At 36.7% G+C, this 26,813-nt stretch overlaps 1 protein-coding gene across 1 annotated transcript in view; it reads left to right on the top strand.

Annotated features, from left to right (window-relative positions):
* LOC104569604 (B cell scaffold protein with ankyrin repeats 1) overlaps positions 1-26,813 on the top strand; it is a 51,025-nt gene that overhangs the window by 16,537 nt on the left and 7,675 nt on the right. The window contains exons 2-5 of the mRNA XM_088524027.1: positions 12,329-12,727; positions 16,322-16,387; positions 24,765-24,913; positions 26,620-26,758. Of these exons, the coding sequence (XP_088380153.1) occupies positions 24,800-24,913; positions 26,620-26,758 (253 nt within the window). The 5' untranslated portion in view covers positions 12,329-12,727; positions 16,322-16,387; positions 24,765-24,799. The remainder of the gene's footprint in view (positions 1-12,328; positions 12,728-16,321; positions 16,388-24,764; positions 24,914-26,619; positions 26,759-26,813) is intronic.

Genomic DNA, 26,813 nt, shown 5'->3' with positions numbered 1-26,813 from the left:
GGCAAGGTCACTTACAGTTTGACTTTGTGTGCCTTCTACATATCAAAATACAGCTTAAGACAAATGTTACAAATACCTAAAACAATTCAAACATAATTAAAACAAGATAAATCAAATAGCAGTAGTTTGGAGGGGGGCTACACACTTTGTTACCTTTCTGAGTTAAACCAATGGAATTCCATTAACTGATAGAATGAGAGATTTGAATTGAGAAAAATGCATGGAAAAGCAGTGGGAGAAAAAGAGAGAATAAAGAGGGAGGTGAAGGCACCGGGGTGGGGCCCTACTCACAGGGAAGACCATGTTTACACAGACCCCGAGGACAGACATCTGGATGGTAGTGACAGAAATGACCTTGCTACAAAGTAGGGACAGCAACAGCTCTCAAACAGTGAAGCTGATGTCCTAAACAAGGACCATGTTTTCCTTCTGATTGCGTAACTCACAATAATTCTACCTCATTTCAATAAGATTTCACAAAAATATTGAAAAAGATTTAGGGAAGTGTAAAACAAATTAAGGGCATTTCTCTGTAACCTCTAAGGTTCTGATAATTTTATGACCCCTAACCTGCCTTTTTAACCCCTGTTTACCCTCAGGCCTACTGCCCTGTTTACCCTAGATTTTATTAAGTTTTATATAATTCAAAACTAGTCATGGATGCCTGCTCTTTCTTAAGCTATAATATCATTTGACTGACAAATTATACATTTACCAAACCATACACACAACAAAACACAAGTATCTTCTTACTTTAATTAGCTTCCTTTTAAAAATCTGATGTATACTAAGTAAAACTGATAGATATGCACTGCTGCGTGTCAGATCCTTTGTGATATAGTGATTTCTCTAATGCTTTACTACTAGAACTTTTTTGGGGGGGTGGGAGGGGAGAGGGAAAAGTGCTTGCATTTACATTCAGACAATTCAATGATGACTTGTACATGTAACACTTATGTATGTAGGAAAAGTCCTAAGAACATGGCCAAGCAGCCTTAGTATTTAGACAGAAAATATTTTTCAAGAAAAATTACTATTTATTAAAGGCTGGTGTACCCAAGCATTTAAACAGAAACTTTTTTTTTTTTTTTAAAAAAAAAAAACTTGCTCATACCCATGGAGCTGACTTGGCAGAAAGACAGTTGAAAGAATTCTGAAAAGTGTCTGTTTGGTCATGACTGTTTTTTAAATGCGCATTGTTCAAGGGAACTGAAATACGTTATCTGTGTGATTGATTTGAGTCCAACTTCTTGTTTACTTTGGGAGAAGTTGATTAGGCTTTAATTAAACGACGTAGACCACACAACATCTTTATGGGTTCCTAAATGGTTTTCTCTATGTCCGGACAATGGTTTCTCATAGCAGAATGTTCCTAAAGATACATTTCTAATTTCTTTGAAAGTTTTAAGTAGCAGTTTAAAAAGACAGGGCTAGGTTAACAGAAAATGTAAGAGTGTGAATCAAATTGTAGAAGAAAATTATGCTTGAAAAGGATGTATACTTTTTTTCCCTAGCAAACCCAATAAACTGCAGAAAACTCAAAAGACCCTCTTCATTGTTCACCCACACCAAGATTTTTGCTTTTAAGGTAATTCACTGAATCCTATTGCTTTAGTTTTCTTCCATGTAAAAAAGAAAGTAAGGCTAATTTTTCAGTTAATGCTTGTCAGAGGAGTTTGCCCTGTTGATATGTGTCATCAGAGGAAATCTTGTCAGTGTTTTTAATCAAAAATGTTTTTAAGGATTTCTGATATTGTAATTCCATGATCTTATCAAACTTCCAAAATTGTTTTTCTTCCCTATCAATTCTGTTTCCTGTTCAAGATGAACTACTTTAGAGGTGGCCAAGTCTAATTTTGACTTGAATGAATGAAATCTAGTCTGTAACGATTAAAAGGGAGAAAAAATTTTCTATGAGAGTTTAGAGGCAGATCTTACAGATATCGGTTTTGGAAACAGAAGCTTTTTCTGCTAACAGAGTACATTGAGTAGAGTTTCATTTTAATTTTCTTGTAATGCTCTTGCTAAATTGTCACTTAGCTTTCTACAAGAGCTTAGAGCAGCTCTGTTTTTTTGGCAGACTCACAGTCTGCACGTTCAATAATGAAGAAGTGTATGGAATTCATTAAAGTGGCAATCCATGTTCCTATGTTTTAGCTTGCAAGTAGGTTGTGAGATTATTACAGTAAAAAGTCTAATTTTCTGTGTGTTAAGGTGTAAAGTATTTTGTCTTCTATTTTGTTGTAGCCCATTCGGGTAACCGTAAATTAATGAAATATCACAGGACTGTCTGTGGCATACCAGTCCATTACAGATGTGAATTTAGCAAAAGTGGTTATGTTCAAAAAACATAGTTTGAAGCACCTTCTTTGTCCAAGTCAATATCCTTGTCAAATGCAAGTACAGGTTTATTGCATTTTAGCACTGAGTGACCAGTTGGTGTGTATTCTCTTGGCTCGTTTCCTCTACACTGTCAAATAGCACTTGCACCAGAAAACGGTTTGAGCTCAACAGTTTGTGCAAAGGGTCTGAGAGCCACAGAATGGACATTTGGAGAGATTGCCGGAGGGGGTAAGCTATTGGGCTCGCTCCAGGCTGGTGCTATGGTGTTAGCAAGTGTCAGATGTGTTTCTGAAAAGCATCTGGTAAAAGGGATGCGATTAATGTGTCTCAAGGCCAGCTGATGTGAACCAAAGCTTAGTGAGGATGGACAATCAAATTTACCTCAAAAGTATTCCCTTGGCAGCTGAATGTTAACACAGGCTTACCTTTCACCGTTAACGGTTGCTGCAAGTGGCCTTTCTTACATCTGTGTACTCGAAGAGGCTTGATTTTTACCCCATGTCTCAATTCCCTTTGTGACAATAGAAGCATTTAGGCAGCTGCATGGCAAAGCAAGCTGAGGAGCAGATCAAGTGGCAAATGAAGTAGGTTGCTGGAATGAGCGTAAGCAGTTTTGGAATAAAGGTGTGCAGGGCCTCTGGTAGCAGTACAGTGTTGTTTGCTGAAAACGTCCATGCAGTTATAGCAGTAATCTGAAGTAATTGAAAGAAGGAGCATGGTCAGTATAAACTTCAGAGGACAAAATGTAAGGTTGCACGTTGTTTCGTATCTGTACCAGTAAGATATTGTTGAGCAGCTAGCATTTGGTAGCATGTTGACCAGTGGTGTCTAAAGTGTCTTCTATTAGGAATTGATAAAATGTATGCAAAAAGAAGGTGGTGATGGAATATATGACATATATATATATATATAACATATGATATATATATATATTATTTTATAAATGGTTAAATGGATTTGGTAAAACAACGTTGAAAGGGCTTCTTCATTAAAGAAGCAAAATACTTTGTGATAATTCCTTAGCCCCACCTAGTCCTTCCGACTTCTACTGCACAGATTAACTGACTGTAATGAGATCAAGTTTAATTTGGTCTCATAAGTGATTTAAGAAGGATATTTTTTCCATTTTCTTCTGTTTTTTTGTTTGTTTGTTTGTTTTGTTTGTTTGTTTGTTTGTTTTTCTCTAAGTAGACATGGAAGACAGTATCCTTGGATATGCCTTCTGTGATGGAATGACTAGCTGGATAGATGAGGGGAGAGCGGTGGATGTCGTCTATCTCAACTTCACCAAGGCTTTTGACACTGCCCCTCACAGTGTCCTCCTGGGCAAGCTCCGGAAGTGGGGGATAGATGAGTGGACAGTGAGGTGGGTTAGGAACTGGCTGGATGGCAGAGCTCGTGCAGAGTCTAGTTGGAGGCCTGTAGCTAGCAGTGTCCCCCAGGGGTCAGTCCTCGGTCCAGTGCTGTTCAATTTATTCATCAGTGAGCTGGCTGAAGGCACAGACTGCTCCCTCAGCAAGTTTGCTGATGACACGAAACTGGGAGGAGTAGCTGATACCCCAGAGGGCTGCGCTGCCATCCAGAGGGACCTGGACAGACTAGACAAGTGGGCAGTGAAAAACCTCATGCAATTCAACAAGGCCAAGTGCAAGGTCCTGCACCTGGGGAGGAATAACCCCAGACACCAGTACAGGCTGGGGACCGACCTTCTGGAGAGCAGCTCTGCAGAGAGGGACCTGGGTGTCATGATGGACGACAAGTTGACCATGAGGCAGCAGTGTGCCCTCGTGGCCAAGAAGGCCAATGGGATCCTGGGGTGCATTAAGAAGAGCGTCTCCAGCAGGTCGAGGGAGGTGATCCTGCCCCTCTACTCAGCCCTGGTGAGGCCGCATCTGGAGTATGGTGTCCAGTTCTGGGCTCTGCAGTACAACAGAACTGCCACTGGTTCATTTTAAGGAAGCAGCATATTGGGTCAAAGACAGTAGTAGACATGTTAAACCCTCTTGTGAGGGCTATCTGCTATAGAAAGACTTAAATTGAATATTTATACGGCTCTGCAGCTGGGTCTCATTTTAGGACTGGTAATGACTTCAGAATTTGACTTTTGCAAGGGGAAAAGAGTATTTAATATATTAAACTTATGTGGAGGAGAGATATGTGCTGGGGAAACTTCTTTTATCTTATGTAAACTTTAACAGTATTTGGACTTTGCAGTTGATTTTACAGTACTGTGGATGATTTGTGTGAAGGCAAGCTCACACTAACTCAATTTCTTTTTGTCTGATGGACAGAAATAAAAATAGTTCGTTATATAGTTAGTATTTAGAATTTATATCCGAAGGCATTAGAGATGATGCTGGAGTGGATTTAATAAAGGAAGTAAGTATTTTGCTGACATTGTTGGTGAATATAGATGAATAGAATTCATCTATTTTTTTTTCTGGTAGACTGCTGGCTCTGTTCATTTCATAAACCTATACATACTTATGCAATGATTTCCTACTTGATTAACTTCTGTGTGCATTGCATTGTTAATGTTAGAAAGGTCAACGACAAAACATTGTTTATCCAACACTGATCAGAGATTTGTTTGTTTCTTTTTTCTTTGACTGTCACATATCTGTAAGAAAGGGACAAAAGAGGTGAGCTGAAACCGGAGGACTTTACTACAGCACAATGGTTTAAACATACTCTTTGCATTGAACAGAAACTGTTTCTCCCAGGCCCTTTGGGCGAAGGAGACTTGTTTTGTTATGTGGCATCAAGAAAATGCTAAATGGGTTTTTTTTTTTTTTCTTCACATTTTCAAAATCTCTACAATGTCCACATTTCAGTCCAAATTAAGAGGACCAGTTGCTGCTCTTGTAGAAGTTAGGTAGTATGTTTTATCCATGAATTGTTCTATGGCTATTCTCAATGACTGGAGTCGGAGTGTTTGCCTTAGATCATAACATTTTAGGAGAAAGTAGAACTGGTTCTTTATTGTAAGTAGCTGATGTGTAGTAGTCTTTCCTATAATTAAATAATTGAGAAATCAGAACAGCACAGAATCAGTCAGGAAAGGGAAAAGATCACAGATTTTTTTTTTTTTTTTTCAACTGATGTTGTATAATGGGAAGCTTGATGATAAGTGGGGCAATTGATGAAATGGTGAGAAATACACATTCCTAATCACTTATCATTCCTCTCCTCTGCCCGGAATGACTGAAAAGTCAGGGGGTTTTATATGTGTCAGTTAAATTGAAATGAAGCCTGCAATTCACTTGAAACTATTTTTGCAAAGTATTGGATGGAGTATTTTAAAATATTTCCAGTTTGTTTAAAGATGGTTCTGGGGATAATATACAAGTAAGTTTTGGGTAGTGATCGTTTCCATGAGCAATAACAGCAGTTGAAAGAAACTTGATGCAGCTTATCCAGGTTCTCATGTGGCCTTAAAGACTTTTTCCACAATGCTCAGAAGTAGCATATTGCTCCTGCCATTATGCTATTTTTTCTCTTCAAGATTTATTAATGTCTAAAGTACTCCTGAATTAGAAGGTCGTTTGGTTTAGTTCTGGTAAAACCAACTAACAGTAAAAATTTGCTCTCAAGGAGATCACTGTTTTTTGCCTTGGTGGGTAATAGAGGAAAAGGCAGCATACTTTTGAAGTATAGAAATGAATTCTGACCTCTCTATTTCATCTTCATATGTGGCCTTGTTCATTTTAAATGTAAGAAGTACCTATGCATTGGTCAGTATCCATCTGTGGATGAATATGGCCTCACAGAGGAAGTTGCAGTAGTCATGATTACCCTAGCATACACATGACAGGTCAGGCAAAAATCTAAACGAGGAGAGAAGGTTGTATCACTCCTTTCCCAGCAGGATTAAGTCTGTTTAGGGGCTCAAAAACAGCCCTGAGGGCGTAGCGTTAACCCTGTCAAGTTTCGTAGTTGGTCATCTTTCCAGTTCTGTCTACATGGTTATGTCTACACGGGACAATGCTGTGCTGTGGAAAGCTATTCCAACTTACTTAGCTCTGTGTCGCCATTGGCACTGTAATGGCCAAAGATATTTCTTTACTGAGAAGGCCTGAAAAATCAGGCCTAAATTCATCCTGTTTGTAGGAAATTGGTTCTTCTGTGGTGGATGTCAGTTTGCCCTCTCCAAACCACACTGAGCTTGGGGAGGAGAATGATGAAAAATGAGGCCTGGTTGTATAAGGATAGAGCAAGTATTTGTTTTCACAAACAACTTAGTAATTAGCAACAGAAGGCGCATAAATGATGAGAATGTTCTTACTATGTGCTAGTTAAATCGGCATTTGAGAGTAGAAGTGTGACTGCTTTGCCATCTGATACAATGATGACATGAATGTCCCGTGGTTTGAGATAATTGCTTTAATTGAAACAGGTGTGCCACAATGCTATAGCAATTTAGCTTCTTCAAGATCCCACTCTAAAGTTTAGAAGCAGGCTCTTATAATTTTCATTTCAATTAGTGGAACATCTTTGAGAAGCAACATGACTTATTTGAAAACATTTTCCATTATCTGCAAGTGCTTCTAAAGTGCTTTCTTCTGTCCTTCCCGTGCTGAATCCGTTCTGACTTGTGTCAGGGGATTTGCCTTGTAGAATTCCAGCAACCAAGAGCTAGAGATGCTTTTTAAGATACATTTAGTAGATGTGTGTCAGGTGCTCTGACTGGGAAAATAAATCCAGTAGTTGGGTGAGGGGCAGTTGGTTGTGTTAGGGACGCTGATTAATGCTGAATTAAATGTCCCCTTTCTGTTTCCAAATGTGAAACTGCAGGAGTGGTTTAGAGGCTAAGTGAAACTCTGTAGTTCCTTGTTGTAGCACTTCTAAATGATCAGTGAAGGAGTATAAACAGACAAGTGGATATTTCCTTGTGAAAAGATTGCAAGTGGGTCAAGAAACTCAAATTCTTGTGTTCCTAGAGTCTCAGTCTAAGCATTCGAATTAAAACCGTTTAAACAAAACTGTGTAGGGGTAGGAATCTGGACTTCCTTCCTTTTCCCGTGTTCTGTTTTCTGTCATTATGTTATGACCCTTCAACCTATGGCAAATAGCATGCCCCCAAGAAAATGGGGAGAAAGGGGAATCAGAGGAGGTGCCTTGAGGAAAAATGGACATTTTTTCAAACCCTAGCAGTTTACAAAGCTCTGGACTTAAGACACTAGACAAAAAAAATATTCTCATGCAACGGGGTCTTGTGGTAGAATGTTTTACGTTTGTCTTCGTGATATTCTTCTTGGTCAGTGAAACTAGAGGTTTAGGATAATAAAAAAAAAAAAATCTGATCAGATTTTTTTCTCTGACCAGAATATGATTGACATCTAGAAACTATTCTTCTCCTTTCTTTCTTTAAGTTTAGTTTCAGAAGAGGTCATGGTAATCCTAAAGTGTAGTCTACTGTTCACAAGTGAATTAAGGATGAGCAGATGTCATCCCTGCCTATGTTGCGCTATTATGCTGCCTGTAATATATTTTATCTATATAATAGAAGATAAGCAACAATTTATACTATGTGTTTTTTCCACTTCTCTTCTGAGATATCCACTAGGTATACTTGTTTTAAATTCTTGCTGATGGACAATAGCTCATTTTGTGCTGACAAAGTTTTATACACTTATTACATCAAAATGTCAGAAAATGGAAAATTATAAAACCACAGCCCCGCCCCCCCATCCTACCCTACCTGCAGGTAGCTGAAGAGTTGTCTTACAGCAAGAGATAAAAAAGAATGCATTTTATTCTTTAGTGGTTGATCCTCTTTGGAGTTGGAGTAGAGGGAGTAGGAGGAAGGAAAGTTACAGTGAAAACTGGTTTAGGGGAGAAAAACAAAAACAACAAAAAAAAGCTTTTCTTATATAATTCCCCTATCTTCAGTTTTATGCTGTTGCCATTCAGTTGGCTTCCCTAGGTCAAGCAAATTATCTTAATATTGTTTTTTCTGGGAACAACTGAAGTAAAATGCAAATATCTAGAGTACAGAGTCTACAAATATTAAGCCTTTTGAAGACAGAGGATAATTCGCATCTGTGAAGGTGATGCGCTTTTGTGATCTATCAGTGATATTATCAAAGGTTAGTATAGGCGAATACTTTTTACTGACTTGTAGAAGAACAGAGTCTAGCTTTTTTGAGATTGCAAATTTTGTTTAATTTTAGAAATGGCAGAACATTTTTAAAAGTAGCTATAAGCCCTAAACTTTAAATTTATTTTATTTGATTTTCTAATGTGTTTCCTACATCACAGCTTTTGCATGGAGGTTAGCTTTTACTTTTTAATACACTTGTTCTGTTTCTTTTTCTTTCAAAATGTATCTTTTGATCGTTGATTTGTTCATGCGCAAAACCTTGATTCCAACTCACTCGTACTATGGATGACTGCATAAATTTTCTTACTGTTTCTCATTGCTGCACTAATAATACATTTTATTTCTATTTTGGTTTCCAAGTAGAAGTTGAAGCACGGCTTAATTATTATGATAGTTTCTATTATTATTAACTTTCAAAGGAAAAAAAATCACCTTAACTTACATTATATACCAGGTGTAATAACTTCAAATAAATATTCAATGGGAGATCAAAATAATGATGGAGAAAAATTTTAGCTGAAAAGTTAAAAAGTGTTGATGTGTGTTCAGTATTAGGAAATCCTGAACTAAAGACAGAATTCAGTTTTTGTTTTGCATTATGATAATGTTTTGAAGACGGATATTTGGGTAGGCAGCAATTTTCAAGTAAGCCTTCCTCAAGAATCTATTCCTTAGTAATATTTCTAAGGGAAGCAAGAAAAAAATTAAAGTATATGTAGGAAATAGGAGAGCTAGTAACTATTCTTAGGGCTCTACCAGTAGTCATGCATGCATTTTAAAATTTTCATTATAAGTACAATTTTGGGGAGATAACTTTGTTAATATACAATCTGGAGGTACATCTTGGAAAAAAATCAATGGTGGGGAAAAATAAGCAAATAATTCAAAACAAAGCCACATTTAGTTTCCCATCCTAAATTGAAGCCAGGTATACATAACTTAATAGAGCTGTCATTGTCTTCAAAGTAAGAAATATTGCATCAAACTGCAGCATAAAACCTGCTCAGCAAGAGTCTTTCTTCAGCAATATGTTTCTTTCTTCTTAAACAGATATAAAAGACAAATGAAATATGGCAGCTGTATTAAGTTAAAGTTTTATGAGATGCATGTCTTAGAGCTTTTCTTCCATGAAGTTTGGTATTATGTATATTTCATTCCCTTTTCTCATACAAATAAAACATTCTTTCTCATTTCTCATTTAAAAATCAATATCGTTAAAAAGAAATGTAATCAAGCCTTCAGTAAACATCTGTAAAGCTCTTAATCTTCACAAAGATCCAAGTTGCAGACTTAAGTGTAGAAACACCATACAGAAAAATAATCACTACTTTTATCACTTTAAGGCCCATTTTTCACTTTTATCCATTTTTTTTTAAGTACTTGTAGTGTTCATTTCCACAAGGGTGGACTTCATGCTTATGCATATAGCTCTATTATGATCATTGTATAATGTCAGCTCTTTACAGATATTCTGCTGAAAAACCTACTCATTTTTTCCCAGCACACAGGCAACTCTTGAACTATGCCTATCAGGTCTGGTGTACTTTGCTGCTCTGGGATCTAGCAGCGCCTGTTGGGTGCCTCTCTAGTCTGCAAAATGATGTGGTGCGGGTATGCATCCTTCCTCCCCAGTCCTGTCCTTTATGTGGAGAAGAAACTCAACTTGCTGGCCAAGAGGATGCTTAACAAATCCCTCTTTGTACGACTGGGAAACCAAAATCAAGTGAGATGAAGATTTTATTCTTCCTGAATACTGTATCAAGGAACTGCTACCCTGTACATAGCTTTTGGTTCCTCAGAAAATGTTTTGAGAAGCTGAAAGAGTTCAGCAAAGTTCAAAAAGAGTGGTAAGAATTCCAGCAGACCTCTTGAGTTGTGAGAAGTGTGATAAGCTCTTTTAATGGTCTGTAACCGAGGCAAGGCTAAGAGTTGCTCTGTGAGAGTATGAAGACCTTAGTGTGAGATTTCTGAGGGCAGATAGTTCTTCAGATTTGCAGAAAAAAAGATTAAGTGACATTTTGTGGGTGGAAATTGAAACTAAACAAGCTCAAACGAAATATAAATTCAGAGATTAGGCAGCCTCTTTAAGTCAGTACTTGCAAAGGACCATTTTAGTGCTTTTAGATATTATGGACTGGAAATACAAGTTGTTTGGTTATACCTTCTGCTGCAATGTGAAATGGTATGGTCAGAGTGAAAGACTTTCTTGCCTTACTACTCTGAATACAGTTTCCACTGTTGAAACTACACCTGGGACTTCATATCCTTTTGCTCTTTTTCTTTGAGATATTTACAGAAAACCTGAGTTAAATAAGGACTGTGATACTATTTGTTTTTATAATTGAATTTTAGAATTTCAGCAGCAGACATTTTTCAGAATCCTTTTTTTGCAGATGTGGCTTTCAGTATTCCAAATGTATTTTTTGTGTTTTAATAAACATCACAGCACTTAAGAGTATTATTCAGAGTCAGTCATCTTGAAATGTCATCAGCCACTACCATATTCAGTGCAGTCCCGTATGGTTTCCCATGACAAACCTTTTTTGGTTTCGTTTTTCTTCCCCCTTACAGGAGGAGGGAAAAAAAAAAAAAAAAAAAGGATGAATACACTGAAATTTTTGAAAGAAAGAAGCTTTCTCAAGGCTTTTTATAGACATGTTATAAACTCAAGGGGCTAAGTCATAACATCTCTATTCTACCATTTTCAGTTTACCTGAGTGAACTTAAAGAGTAAGAGAACACAGTCTGGAAATTATTTTAGAAAGAAGGAAGGTCAAATGGTGCAGCACTAATTCTGGACCTTGGAGGTCTAGGTTCAGTTTCTTTCTTTGCACCGTGGACTTTCAGTGGGATCCCTAACAGTTTGTTCATCTTCCTTAGCTACCCAAAAGTGTATTCCAGTATTCCAGATCTAATGTGTGCTCAAGAAATGTTTTAGCTCTGTGAATGTCCACCATTTCCCATGTATTTCCTTTCCTTTGGTGTTCTCGTGGTGCATGACATGCAAGTGCTGGTCGGGTTGCCTGGCTCATCAGGAATGCGGGAGATACAGTGGAGCAGAGCAGAAATAGTACATCAGCTGCATCTGTTTTTAAGGCTCTTGCTGTTGCCCCACAGGGCTGTTGTGAGTCTCCCTGTGGTTTTGAACTACTCCAGCGGAGTTATACTACCTTAATATTTTAATATGTATTTGTATTGATCAGCAAATTACAGTACAGTTTCAGGCCATCCCCCTATTAACAGCATATATGAATGTTAGTTGTCTTACTAGCATTGTTTCACATCTCAGAGAGAAAACTGGACTTGCAGAAGCCATCCTAGGTGTATTTTCATTAGATTCCTAATTTCATTAGATTCATTAGATTCATTCATCTCATAGATTCATAATTAACTTTGTTAGAATAAAGGCAGTACAAAAAAAGTTACAACCATCTTAATACCATATTGCCAAAATATCCTCAGCATATCAATTCCATTTTTATTGTAGTTGGTGTTGTCTAATACTCAAATATGTATTCTTCATTCTCTCATTAAAAGCTAAATGTTGCATTTTTAACAGTACCACTCATAGATTATTGTCGAATGTACAAGTGGAATCTGTTTTCAACACTGTGATTTCAGTATTTATTCTTAAATAGTAATTGAAGCTGTTGTGAGCATACCATATTCTGAGCTGTTTGGTCAGCGTTTTTGTGGACTATCTTTCTGCCTTCATCTAGAAATAGGGTGATGGTTGTCATTTTAGGCTGGTCCTGTTTCTGCCCTGTTTCTTGAGCGTGTCAAGGTATTCAGAGGGAGGAAAAACTAACTTTCTCGCTTCGGAAATTTAAAATGAGTTCCAAATGTTTTTGAAATGATTTTTAAATCTTTTCTTCTCTTTAGAACATACGAAGGATGTCCTTGTGATTTATGAACAAGAAGCAGAAGAGTGGGCTCTGTATTTAAAATCTCTCTTCAGACACATACTGAATGAAGAAGGAATCTTACTGTATAGTCTTGACACTTCATCTGTCAAGCACCTGGAATTATTTTCTTTATCCTGTTATAAATGTAAACTACTGATACTATCCTGTGGACTTCTTAAAAGTCTGAATCAAAAAAGAGGTTATTTTCTTGAGCAAATTCTCAAACCTCCAGATGATGTGGTGATTTTGCTTTGTGGAGTGGAGAATTCAGACGTTCTTTATGACATACTGACTCTAGATGGAGGCAGCAAAGAAATCTCTACTGATCAAGAACCTGAGGAATATCTCTCTATTGTTACTGGAATTATTCAATCAGGTAAGCTAAATCCCATTACTTTTATTAAGGTAGTGTTGTAGCTGTATCAGTATTCTTTGAAAACATGGTTGTGGGGCAAAGTAGTATTTAATCTTCTAAAAAATTATCACTTTTTAGCCTGGTCCAGCAGTTTGTTTTCTTGGTGATGCATTTGTCATTGAGGTTTGATATTGTTCTGTTCTTAGTCCACCTTCAGTTTCAGAGGGAAGCAGCTTTCGAAAGTCTAAAAGCTATTACTGGTGTACATGTCAACTTACCATCATTCTGTCATGGTGAGATTGAAGAGACGATATACACTTATTTCTCTTTTTCCTGAGTTCACAAATCTCAGAAACTGTACAAAAAAATCTGGGTTTATATTTCATCTATTTCTAAATGCTTTAATATGACAATGACTAACTAAAATTGACTGCATGAAAAGTAATTACTGAGTAAACGCCAGTTTTCTGGGTGGTACCATTTCCAGTGTGTCACACAGACTGTAGAAGCAGAAGTATCGTTACTGTTCTGCAAACTCAAGTAAGAAATTGTTCCAGAAGATTCGTATTTGTGTATATTTGCAAAGCCATGGAAGCAGCCAAAAAACATTGAAAAAAAAAAAACTAGCACTTCCTGAAATGGAAGAAAAAGTGCTTTTTTTTGTTGTTCCCGCCCCCCTCCCCTCGCTGATGGAGGGAGGTATTGAAGTAGCAAAGAGGTCTTGTGCTAGTCTGTACACGTACTTAGGCTTAATCTGCAAGTATTTTGCTGAGCTGCACAAATAAAACTGAAAAGTAGTAAGACAGCCATCTTGGCCACTTTGGGGAGACAACCTTTGAGAGCATATTTATTGTTGCTTTTTTGTGGTCTCTAGGTCTTTTGCTGCTCTCAGCTTCTGCACTTGGTATGCTGTGCAGAACATTGTGGTTCTCTCTTGGGTAATCTGCAAGGTGCCACCCTGCTGGCACAGGAGCTTGATTTTGAGAAGGGTATCCTGTAGTTCAGGAGTTTTACTCTGAGATGAACCTGTTTCTGGAAACATAATGGATTCAAATGAACAAGAAAGGATATTCGGTTGAGCATGTGGGCAGAGACCCCAGTTGACTCGCAGTGAGCTGATTGGATGGCACACTGCCTTGAGCTTGAGCAAATAAGCTTAAGCAGTCTATATTGCTTTCAAATGTGCCCTGAGTATCTCTGTACACATGTCATGACTAAATAGTCTGGCTAGTTCAGATCTGTGCTGGCAAAACTAAGTGTTAAACTCCCCCTTCCCAAGAGTCTTTTCTTTTTAACATTTTGGGCTAATAGCTGTTTATTAACCTTTTTGTCAGTATATGCTTTTCTTACGAATAGCTCCCAAAACCTAAACTGTGAGGGTTTAAGGTGCTCACTTTTTCAGGAGGTAATGGTTGCACTTTTTGACAGTGCCTGATATTTAGCTTCAGGGAAAAATTCCTGAGCAGTTTTTCAGTGGAATAAAATCAATGGTCTGTAGAGTGTGTGCGTACATGCACATACGTGTATAGAAGGAACTAGACCCAGATACTGTCAGTTGACTCATGCACAGGAAATTGCAAACCTCTCTAGAAAGATAAATATTTTCCTAGAAGAAAGATAATGGTTTGCCACTTTGGCCTGCACATTCACAAAATATTTACTGCATCTGCCTTCAGGATTTCGCTATAGAATGTGATGTCAAGCAACCAACAGGTGTTTAAATGACCTTTGTCTTTGACGGTGGTCTGTATAAGCAGTTTCAGAGACAAATGTAAAAATTAATGAGTAGATGTCAAAGACTTCAGTTTCAACGTACACATCTTTGCAAGGCATAGACCGTAGCTGTGAGGAAACGAGTTCAGGTTTGGGCACAGAGAGTAATGTTACTGCCTCATGCTTGGTGTTGTAAACCCTCCTCCATGCAGTCAGCTGAGATAAGCTTTTTTTTTTTTTTTTTTCCCCCCTGCACTGGTACCCTGGCTGTCAGGTAGCCCAGCTCAGCCTGAATGTTTTGCCAAGTTCAACTAGCAAGCACTGTAAATATTCACAGTACAAATTAGCTGTTATTTGGGTGTTGATTTAAGATTTGAGGAATAAGGGTGCATGTATCCTATTGTTTATCTCTGTTTGAAGGTAATGATTAGTTTGCAATATCAGTATTTTTGTTAGTCTTTTGTAGAGTTTTATTAACTTTTTTTGCTTTTGTGTTATCTTTGGCAGGGCTTTTGACAGGTTATGCTTTTGGGAAAGCATGTTTTTCCTTTGAGTTTAAAATGCCTTGCTAAGGCTGTATTAAGTACACTTGACTTCTGTGGCATTATTTCTGTATGCCTTGAGGACTACGTACTCACAGAATTTCTCATGTCTTTTCATATAGGTGAACGTTTTGTGTGCTTATCTGTTGCTGATATTTCTCCTTTTGGGTATAATGATCAAAACAATAATGTGTATGTTTTTCATTTTTTTTCTTTCCTTCTTTTCATAAACATTATTTATTACTGCTTTTTTTTCCTCCATACTTTTGTAACTCCATGTCTCCTCAGTATTAACAAAGAGCTGTCACCGTACAAATGTCAGAATTTGTAGTGAAGTGATAGGCTTTAATTATAGTAATTAGCTGGCAACTTACTGTTATTGTCCACCACAGCTAAATCCACTGAATCCCGTAGGACATGAGGTCCCCAGGGTGCTGAGTATGATTCATTCCAGGGAGCAAGAACAGAATGGAATTCCTTAGAACAGTGGAAGATGGGTAGTAATTCAGGTCACTATCTGAGTCTGAGATATTTACAGTCTGAGATAAGAGATATAGAGTAACCTATTAGAATTTAATTAAACCCTTTGTTCTTATGCATCATTTGTCTTTAATTATCCAAGTGTATCCTTTTTTTTCCTCATCCCCTTAAGAACTTGGCCTCTTTAGTACACAGGATAAATAGTACTCAGTTAATTAGCAATTACATGATACATTTTGTGTTCAAGTTTGTGATTACGTTATTTTTGTATTGAATGCCATTCAAATCCTGTTGAGAGCTATTCATTTTCTGATGTGCTTTTCTATATAATTCATTTCTGCAGTATTTAAGCGCTATCCAAATTGTAGTTGATTTAATCACCATTTTATGTAATAATGTTTAGCAAGATTAAGGTGAGTTGTTTTTATTACTCATAACACCACTTGGAAGCACGACTTTTCATAACACTTATCAGTGTGTGTAGCACACCTTATGTCCATGTCCAAACTCCTGTTAATTCTAATTGCAGTTGTGAATGGTCAGGTGTGTGCAAATCAGCTGCAAAGTTGTAAAATGCTCCTTCATGGAGAGTACAAGACACAGCTAATCAGCACTTCTTAAAAGCATGTTTTAAAAGGCTTGCCTGCATTTTGCCTAGAAACCCCAGGGTGGGAACAAGGAATGACTTAAATTCTCCAGAGCAGCAGTCAGCAGCATGATTTATGTTGTTGAAATCTTCCTAAGAGCAAACTAAAGATTCTCAGAAACATTCAGGTAGGATAGTGATGGTCACTATCATCAAGGCTGATGACCATTTAGAGTTATTTCCAAGGAGATACCCATTAAAGAATTATACTTTTTTTTTTTTTTCCTCCCATAGGAAAACCACAGAAAAAAAGCCTGGAAGACTCTCTATCTTATGTATATGAAGCAGTTCTTGCAGATGGTGAGTTTGAATTCCCCTTGCATTTACTAGAATAAACCCAGTAGTCTTCAGAAAATTAATTTTATTCTCTTATATTTCATCAGACATTAAAGGCAAGAAACTAACCTTACCTTAGCTATGTAGAGGAACATGCCTTGTTCTCAAACATCCACCCACACATCTACAACCCACATGTTCTTGTGAGGAGTGTGAAAATGGGAAGAGCTCTGACAGGGACATTTCCCTTTCCTTGAATTTCAGAGTACAGAAAAGGGAAGACATGGAAAGCTTTCCTTTTCTGTTCCTAATAGATTTGTGGTAGAAAGGAGGCTGATCTGAGATTTCAGGTAGAAAAATGCTGCTTGCATTATTACATTGCAGTGTCACTCAGACACAGCCATAGTTTGGCTGGGAAAGACTCTCCATCCAGACTTCAGATCCTGTTGGTATTTGTCATTCTGGTTTATTTACGTTTGTGAAAGCCCCTGAAGAGTCACACTGGGGGAGAGCAGAGGATAAAATCTCCATTTGCTTTTAGTACAGAGCCCCATAACATGTAGTATATCCTTAGCACTAACTAAAAGAACTGTTAGACACCTTTGAGGTCTGTTGCACCAGACTGATTCCTGACTGATTGTAAGGAAGTGGTCAGCATTTCTTCTGTAGTGGTGCAGCACCATAGAACAATCCTAGAATGATCCAATTACCACAGAAAGCTTTTTCAGAGGAAAAGTACACAAGTGAAATGATTTCCAAGATTCATTGAGTCTCTTTTTTTAGAAGCAAAGAAAGGTAAGATAGTAAGATGAACCAGTGTTTGTACCTTTTGGGAAAATAGGTGAAACTTTAACCTAAAAAAATGGATTTGGCTTTAGATGAATTTTGAATGTGTTTTGAAAAGTGCTTCCAGTCACTCCTCCTATCAAATAAAAGGAGAGTATAAACAGTCTTAAACTGCATATATGGAACAAAGCAGAAGTGCCAGTAACACCAGAGAAATTATAAACCAAGGAAGAATATTTTGCTAGAACCCAGTAAGCTCACAAAAGAGTAGCCTTTTAAGTAAGGCAGTTGACATTCTGAAAGTCTGTTTTGGGTGTACAGAGGTTGCCTTAAAGAAGGGAGAAGCTGATAGAAGATAGAATTTCGACTTTAACTGGAATGAAAATTGAACAAAAGTGTAAAGCCTACATGAGAAGTACAAAGGAACAGGGTGGAAAGAGCAGCAAGTGCCTGACAAGACAAATGGAAAAAATATATACGTATCCAAAACTGTCAAGATAGATGGTGAATGAGCAAACATGCACTTCATTAAGAAGTGATTGATTAAAGTAAATTGTGCAAGATATTGAGTGAAAGGGTCAGAGAGTACTTTGGAAAAAAAGAACAACAATATGATCCCTGACACCCTTTCGGGAAATATTAGTTACAAGCAGATGTGAAAACAATTGATTTGCTCGCACTTGTGAGTGATGGAAGAGATCCAGTTGTGGAACACTGATCACCATAATGTGAATGTATAAGGTCTCATTCTTGTAGCTGATAACTATACAAGTCAGTTCCTTCAGCTACTCACAAATGTTTTTATGCATTTGCTTTATTCCAAGTTTATTTTTATATAAGGTAAGTAGACTTATTTTATTATTACAAGAAAACTGTATTTTAAGGAAAATACCTCAGGAAATACCCTGCTCCCACAAGATTCATTATTTAAAATTTGTAGTAAGGTAGGAGATGTGAAACAATCTGACTAGTATCTGGGTATACAGCTTTGCAGCCTTATAAATGCATAGCTAAAATATGAATGCCTTGTTGTTGAATTAGCTTTCATTATTTTACTTGCAAACTACATCTAACCTCAAATTAAAATACCCATTAGGTATCATCAGATAAGCTGTTTCTATTCTGTAGCAGAGCTTTGTCTTTTTTAGCATTTACCATTAGGGCTTGTATCCTAGATCTAATTAACAATCAATTAGGAGCAGGCAACCTGGATACAACAAGATTATGTTAATATATAGTAGCTTTCTGCCTGTTAACAGCAGACATGCTCTAGCCCTGCTCAGAGGTCTTGTGACCTCTTAGCTTATGCATACATACTGTGTTACCTGTTTCCTGCCCCATTCTGAACTGGATAAAGGCCAGCATACTGGAATGAAGTAGATAGCATCATTTCTGGAAATAAAGAGCAGCTAAGGGAGGACCTTTGATGTGCGGTTCTTTTTTTATAACACTATCTGTAATCCTATTTTATTAAAACTTGCCTATTCTTGCGTCTAGTTGTTTGATTAAAGGACAATATCTTAAAAGATAAAGACCTAAGGTTACTTTCATGTCCATAACATTAAAAAATGAAAATAATCAAGTTCTGGAAACCAAGCACAGTTTTCAGATGTAACTGAAATAGTAGTCTTTATTGCATTCTTGAGAAAATGGTGTGCCTTTTAGTCTGCCCTAAAGGTCAATAGATTTTAGCTATTTCAAACCAAAGGTGGGAGTAAATTGCCAAGCAGACTGTCCTCTAGTGAGTCAGCCTTGCTGACGACTCACTCTATTTATTTTTTAATACCAAATGTGTCTGGTGTGAGTCTTTCTGCTGACAGCAGCTGTGGCAGCATGGGATGAGGAGATGCATAATCTCTCAGATAGGCAAGACCCATATAATTTAGATTTCTACAGGTGAAGAACATCATCATAATTTCTTCCCAGAGATTGATAAGACCCCTGCACAGGTGTCTGAGCTCTGCTGTCATACTTGGAGCAAGATATGCTATTTGATAAATGAGCTGCCACAGCCAAGCCAGCTGCTTGTACTGAATTATCTAAGGGATGCTATCATGTGGAGCACATTGTCTTGTGCCAGTAAAGGTTTTACGGATGCTATTAATGATCTATTTCCTATATTTTGAGTAGGGTGAAGCTGACAATACCAGCTACCCCTGTCTTTCCTCACCCTTCCTGTTAAAGTTGTTAAAGGGTTTTTCAGTTATATTAGATTTCATGCCTTTGAAGCTATGTCATTTCTTGAACTTTAAAATTTGTAGAGAAGAATATTTTTTCATCAATAGAATACCTTTGGACACAGTTGGGCTTTAACTCACATTTGGCTTTGAATTTGAACTTTTAGGTTCTTGTAGGATGTGCTTTCCTGAAGTATGAATTGATTCTGAAGCACCTCCATCTACTTGTTTTCTTACAGCTGTGTAATTCAAAATGTGGCCATGTTTTGATGGTATAGTGATCTGTATTTACAGATCTCACTGGTAGCATGAAGATCTGGAACAAAATTCCAAGTGTTCTGAATTTGGTAGAACTCTGTTAGCTTGAAGTAGATGTATGAGTTCTTTAATAAAAATGTTAGACTTAAATATCTGAGAACTGCCAGCTCACAGCAGCAGCTCTCAGTTTGCTGCCTCCTAGGAAGCAGGTAGAATGAGCAAATGCCAAATGGAGAAAGTGGGAGATGCGAGTCCTCAGCTCTATTAACATTTCAACATTTAAGTGACCTCAGGCAGGTAGTTCTTATTTCCACACCAATTAGTGTGTCTGAGAGTTTAGAGTTTTAATGTGCCCCATAAAGCTTCTAATCTAAATCTGTGCTGAAACACTGCTTGCTGTGTTTAAAACAAATCTTTCTTGCAAGCAATAGTCCAATTTGGTACTGATTAATTGTCATAGCCCTAGATTGTCTCTGAATATATAGTTAAAATCATAAGGAAGTGTGTGTGTATATATATATATATTCCATACATATATGTGTGTGTGTATATATAAAGAAATACCCACAAGTTCATACAAAGTATTTTTCAAAGATTATTGATAAGTGTACAGGAAATAGCACAAACAAAAAATCCTGCCTTTAAGAAAAGCTATCAGATTCAATTTGAATATGCATAACAAGACCTCTGTATTTTCTTTAAAGCATTTTGTGATTGCTTTATTAAACTACAGTTAGTGATAAACTGTTCTGTGCAAACATACCTGATCAGTTTAAGAACAGGTGAGCATGCAACTTTGCAGTCAAATGTAGGGAGGACCTCGTTTGCTAGTTTTGATTCAATTCCTCATTTCACTTTAGTTCCTAAGCTTTAACAAGGCTTAAAATATAACTGAAATTCTGTAATGTGTGTAGACATTTTGCTTTTATAAAACCAGTTGAGAGGCTTATTCTGTAACCTTAGAAAACATGTAAAACTTTCATAAGCTTATAAATGTGTATAAGTTTATTTATCTTTCATAAGTTTTCTGCTATTTTTAATAACCCAAATCTGTCACATACATTGTTGGCTAAAAACATGCCGTATGTACCAAGTAGTCAAAACACTGAGACCGTTTACAACCTTCATGTAGACTGCAACAGGCATAACCAAAAAATGTATTTGAGAAGTTAAATTCCTTTTTTTGGTGAAGGTTGGATGTGGCATGAAAGATATTCAGCAGCCATGGTGAGGTATTAGTTATTGAATCCACAAGAGACTGGAAAAGCTTTGATAACATTTATAAGTTTACACACAGCAATGCAATTTCCAAGTCATTTCCTGAATTCAGTTAAAAATTTGGGATTGAGAGCAGTAGTATATTCCAATAGGTTTTGTGTAAAATAGAATAAAATGATATATTAAGTTATATTAATTAAGGGAGAACACTGAAGTAAAATATAAAACATTAGCACTGTGCCCAATTAAATGAATAACTGTCACAGTAAATGTATGTAATATTTGATCATTTAAATTTAAACTCAAATTTAAGATCTGTCTTTTCGGTGCGATGATCAGAGATGCTTGTAAAATGCAAGTTGAAAATAGTGGTCTGTGTGATGGTACTATTACCCTCCTATAATAGACTATAATTCTCAGCAGCAGTACCCTGGATATTCAAGCGAAAACTTTTCTTTGTTTTTAGCTTCTAGTTCATAGTGCTGTCTTAAGTAACATTAGATATTGTTAATATTTTCTTATATATCTCACAAGAAAATGCGCATTTTTAGTCATCCATTGTTTTAATTGCGAGTGCCACGTTGTAAGAACCTTGCAGATATGTTACTGGATATACACACTTAACAAAACTTGTTCACCAAGCAACAAATACTCTTTATTAAATCCCCTTCCTTAGATATTCAACTCTATAATGATGTTCCTTCCATATTTCATGTAAGCTAACCTATACATGCAGTTGTAAATTCTTGTTAAAAGATGATTTTTCTGAAAGCCTTAAGGACTAATGGCATTCCCTAACTATCCCTTGCAAAGGCTGCAGAGAGGATTCATTCCAAACATGTCCAAAATCCAAGTTTTCAAAAGACATCAAACATTTAATCAAAAGTTATTTTCTACCCACATTCTACACAAATGCAGTGGAGAGATCGGAGATATATCAGATCAAATCTATACATGTACTCCATGTGCTTAACTAGAATCTTACTAGTGTGGTATTAATCCCTTAAGTTGTTTTATTATAGCTACTACCACCGATACAAAGTTTGCTTAGTTTCTGGTGTATTTCTTGTTTAGCATCTACAAATAACACTTCATTTTGTTGTTTTGTGTTTCACAGAGTTTTAGGATCAGTACTGTTGATCCTGTTGGTAGGAACCTGAATGCTGGAGGTGATGGTTCCAGAGCTTAGCAACTAAATAGGTAGTAGTGATTCAGATCCCTGTGCCTTAGACTGCTGTACTTTCATTTATACTTACATAGTGTGGACTTGACATATACTGAAAGAGGTCTTCCTTGATGGCCTTTAGCTAATAAATTGGAACTTACTTTCACAGTCAGCAGGGGAATCCCTCATTCTAAATATCAGTCTTTGGTGTAAGAGCCATATTTCTTATTAATTTGTCTAAACTCTGAAATCATATAATCCCATTACTGACTGGGCTCGAGTCCTGACAGTGTAGTTATAGATCACTATGCATAATAAAAATATGAAAATATAGTTAATGTGGTAACACACTTCATCTTAATTTAAATCAAACTAGCAGTGACCTTCTCAGTAGGTGAATTATTGCAGACATTAAAAGGTGGAACCAACTGCTTTCATTTGTGACATGCAGATTGAAGACTGTAGAAGTAATTATACTGAATTTCACACAGATTGGAATGTATCTACACAATGCTCAAAGAATGAAAATTGGAAAGCCAACAACCAAGAATCCAGAGGCCACCACATTTACTATTCAGTCCTTTTCATTTTATCCAGTAAAGAAATGTTTCTTGTCCTTACAAGAATTCTTTGCATAAAGTAGAAGAAATTTTTTCAGAAGAAAAAAAAATTCACCTCGTATGAGCTGTCTGCTGTATAAATGCTGTCTGCTGTGTAAATTCCATCTGCTTTAGCATAGAATTGTGACTTAAAATATGAACACAGACTCTTCTTAATGTATATCCTGTGAGCACAGGACTGTAGTTGTTTTCTTCTGCAAGAGTTTGTGTCTCCCAGACTTTTTCTGAAGAGGAGTGCTGAGTAAGGTCTAGTCTACATAGCGGTAATCGGAGAAATTAATGCACTTACTTTATGACCTGGATTAGTTAAACAACGCTAATTTGGGAGTAGATTCTCATTCAGATTCAAAGTAGCCTTCATGTTCAGTTGAGTTTGTTTAACTTTCAAAATAAATTAAAGCAAATTGAATTAAAACTACTTCCGTTCTGCAAAGGAGCTATGTGTTGGTCTGGTACAGTTTTACTAATTTACACTGAATTCACAGCTTAGATTCAGATTTAGTTTGCCTTAAAGGCATAAGCATACAAGCAGGAGTGGGCTAGGGAAATTTCACTAGCTGGTGATAAACACTGAAGAACCCACCATGGATAGATGTTAAGTGAAAGTTTAGCTTCCTCTCCAAAAGCATGGGCAAATAATACTTTTTTTTTCTTTCTCCTTCCCCTTCTGAGACATCTGTAGTGATCAAAACACTTCTATGAAAAGTAACATGTGTATCAGGTACAGCATACTCAAATTTGTCTGGTATAGCTTCACTTAGCAGGTGCTTTAATGGTTTAAGTCTTGGCATAGGTAAGGCAGAGTGGGTAAAGAGAGGGGGCATATATTTGAGACAAATTGTTTTATCTGGGGTAATAATGGTGAGCAAGAAATGAGAAAACTGGAATTATCAGTACTGCTGCTGAATGGGAAGAATTCAGTATCATTTAGGAGCACTACATGGTTAGTGTATTTTGGTGACTTGGTTGCTTTTGGGAAAAACACTCAAAATGGTTTTGGTACTTCTTTGAGCAGAGCCAAATAGCTCCTACTTGGTATTCTTCCCATCACTAAATAGTAGAAATAATTCTATTAATTCTAATAATTCTATTTAAGAGGAAAAGATGTGCCTGAAAGTTATTTGTGTTCTTGAATGTAATTGACTGAGTGTTTGATAAAACAAGATTAACACAAGATATGGTTGATATATCTCAGGATATTCTCTAATCAGCCAGTCTGGATTTTTCAGCTGTGTGAGCTGCTTGGGAGGATATCATTACTCTAACTAGGTGACTGCAGTGTGCTGGTTTATCCTGCTTGATGAACAGTTGCAGAAATCTCTGAGATGGGTGGGAAGAATGTTTTATACAGGATAATGGTCAGTAGAATGTCTGGAAAGGAGTAGTAATACAGCTGAGAGGTAGCAGGTGTGAAGAACAGCTTTTCTAAAACATAGTCAGAGCTCGGCAGATGCAGTTGTCAATTTTTTATATTTTCTCATCAAAATGCTGTGATTTGGTAAAGGATTAGCTATGGCTCTTGGGCCATATTTGTACTGTAAAACAGAAAGCAAGCTAGTTGCAAGCTACCTGTGCAATCTGCATAGCACTTCCAAGCCCGGAATATCCTCCAAAAAGTGGATACTTTCACTTCATCTTTTGTACATGAAGAAAGGCAAATACTTTGTAGCCTTTTTGTTAGGGAAATGCGCTAGCTATTACCATGAATATATGTGTTCATTGGTATGACTGCACTCATACGAATCCTGCCTACAGACAGCTGGGCTCTAAATTGCGGAGGTCCAGCATATCCTTGTTTAAATATGGGAAAAGCAAGAGTGGTGAAAAATCAGCTTAGCTTGGTGTATCCTGCTAAGGGGGAACTGGCTGACTTCCATGACCTCATTGGTCACAGAAACTTTGGTCAAAAGGCCCATATATTTTCCAGCTTCAACAAGACTAGGCATATGAGAACAGCTTACTCATACAGCTAAAGACTGCTGGATCAGAACTTTAAAGGGAATCTCTTCATTAGAGGGGAAAACATTTATTAAAGGAAATTTTGGCAGAATTTCATACAATGCCCTTAACGTGACTGCAAATGCCGTTTGCATCTCTAATATACTTGAAATCACTGCATTGCAATGTTTTATTGTTCTAGGATGATTAATACCTTCATTCCGTATTATTTATTTCAGATTACCAGAATAACACTGATGTTAACTCGTCCAATATGAGAAGAGCTTCAGAAGAAACTGATCTTTTTTCGGAAACGGAGCATGTTTCTGAAATATTAGAAACTAACCAGCAATCAGCACTGGTGCTTCCAGCTAAGATATCATGTGAAGTAAGACTTTGAGATGCTAAAATCTTTGGGATAGCTGTGTTCTTCTACTCTCCATGTTGTAATCTCATTTGCGCTCTGTCAATTTGGAGAACAAATCACAAATGAGGAGCCAAAATGAGAGTGCACCTAGCCTGCAGTCGTATTTGTTTTGCCTTTTTGTCACATCCATACTGCAGCCAAAAGGTTTGTGGATAAAATACATTAAAGAGAGTCTCTGAAGAAGGATTTTATCTCTATTAATTTTTTTTTTTGGCAGTTTGAGTGGAGATATTGCTGTAATCAGAAACTTGTTGTTTAGAAGGGAGAATGAAGGCAGAGACTTCTCAAGAGATGTGAGATAGGGAAGAATCGATGTATTGGTACTTGCTTGTGTGAGTTAGGAAGCTCCTATATGTATGCATCTTGCCTAGTTTTAAATTGAAATCTGAAATAGTCTTATGTTCACATCTACGTGCATTTCCTACAAATGTTTATATTTCCTACAGATGTTTATGTGCAATTGGTTTTAATTAGGCTTTTTCTATGAAAGCATGTAACAATGTAAGCCGAAAATGTGTGATATGCAGTGCTACGTTCCTTCGCACATATCGTGAACAGTCAGATATGAAGGTTGCGGTGTACATGGAGTGTCACCTATTTGTCAGTAGACCATTCCATATGTTAGGCCTTGGTAATGTATCATGTCCTTCATTCTTCAACTGGTGATCTATTTTGACCTGTTTTGCTCTCTTACAATACAGGTTATCTTCTCTATAAATTACTCCAAAACCTGGGGGCTTTCAAAGAGAATCGCAAATGGATATCTTTAAAACAAATGTAATCTTGAAAAATGCTATTATCTTATCTAGAAATCTGTATTATGGAAAGTGAAATAGTATTATAAATGATAATGTCTTGCTAGAGATTTTACACATGGATTAAATCTCTTCCGTGTTCATCAAAGTTTAGAGTTTTTGCGATGGTGTAAGTGTATATTTTTTCCACTGAAAATTGATAGCAGTGCCACAAAGCAACAGTCTAAAGATAAACAGAACAAAATTGTAGGTCAGTATGTCAATGTAAATCTGTAATTTAAACCACTGTGACTTGATACAGAGGTGTGAAACTCTTTTTTTTTTTTTTTTTTTTTTTTTTTTTTTTAAATGCAGACCCAAGAGAAGTGCTTGCTAATTCTTTTTCTGCTTCAGTCTCCCTAAGACTGGGTAATTTGCACTTCAAAATTTCAAAATTTGATTTCTACCTCTAAAAGATGATTTTATAATGAGAGATGTTTTTATAAAATGTTTTTTAAAGATAACTTATTCTCATTATTTCACTGTTGAGCTTGGAAAGTTCTAAGAGAGTATAATTCTCTCTGGTTCAGTAGGCAGTAGAGGGCTATTTCTCAATTTATTCACTGTTTCTGTGTGACTTTACTGTTAATTCACTCTAAAAATTTAAGTCTGCAGTATCTTAGATTCTTATTATCTTGAATCATCTAGATTATATAATGGGTTTAGAAACAGTAATAATACATCTACACATATCTTTTAAATGCTGTTTTAAAAGATGATTAAGCTGAATTCAAAATGCTATGTATTATAGTATGTTTTATATGAAGGTATTGTTAAAAGAACTTTCTCTTCCATTTAGGCTTTAATTTACATTTTACACTTTCAGTATTATTGGGTGAAGGACTAATGGGAACATACTTTTGAATTTTGTAGAACCCTGGTGAAATATTTATTTTATTGAAAGATGAAGTTGATGATGAAACCTTAGAAATTGAATTCATAGCAGACAATCAACGAATTAGGACACATCCAGCCTCTTGGAATCAGAAGGTCAAGTTTGTGAAAGCCTTAGGTAAGAGACAATTTGTTTATCTTTAAGTAAACAGGACATTTTAGTCTCCCTTGGC

Source organism: Tinamus guttatus, unplaced genomic scaffold (assembly GCF_059628265.1).
Source record: "Tinamus guttatus ecotype Peru unplaced genomic scaffold, ASM5962826v1 Tinamus_guttatus_pri_ptg000202l, whole genome shotgun sequence".
In the NCBI taxonomy this organism is placed as follows: Eukaryota; Metazoa; Chordata; class Aves; order Tinamiformes; family Tinamidae; genus Tinamus; species Tinamus guttatus.
This window is presented reverse-complemented; position numbering and strand designations above follow the sequence as displayed.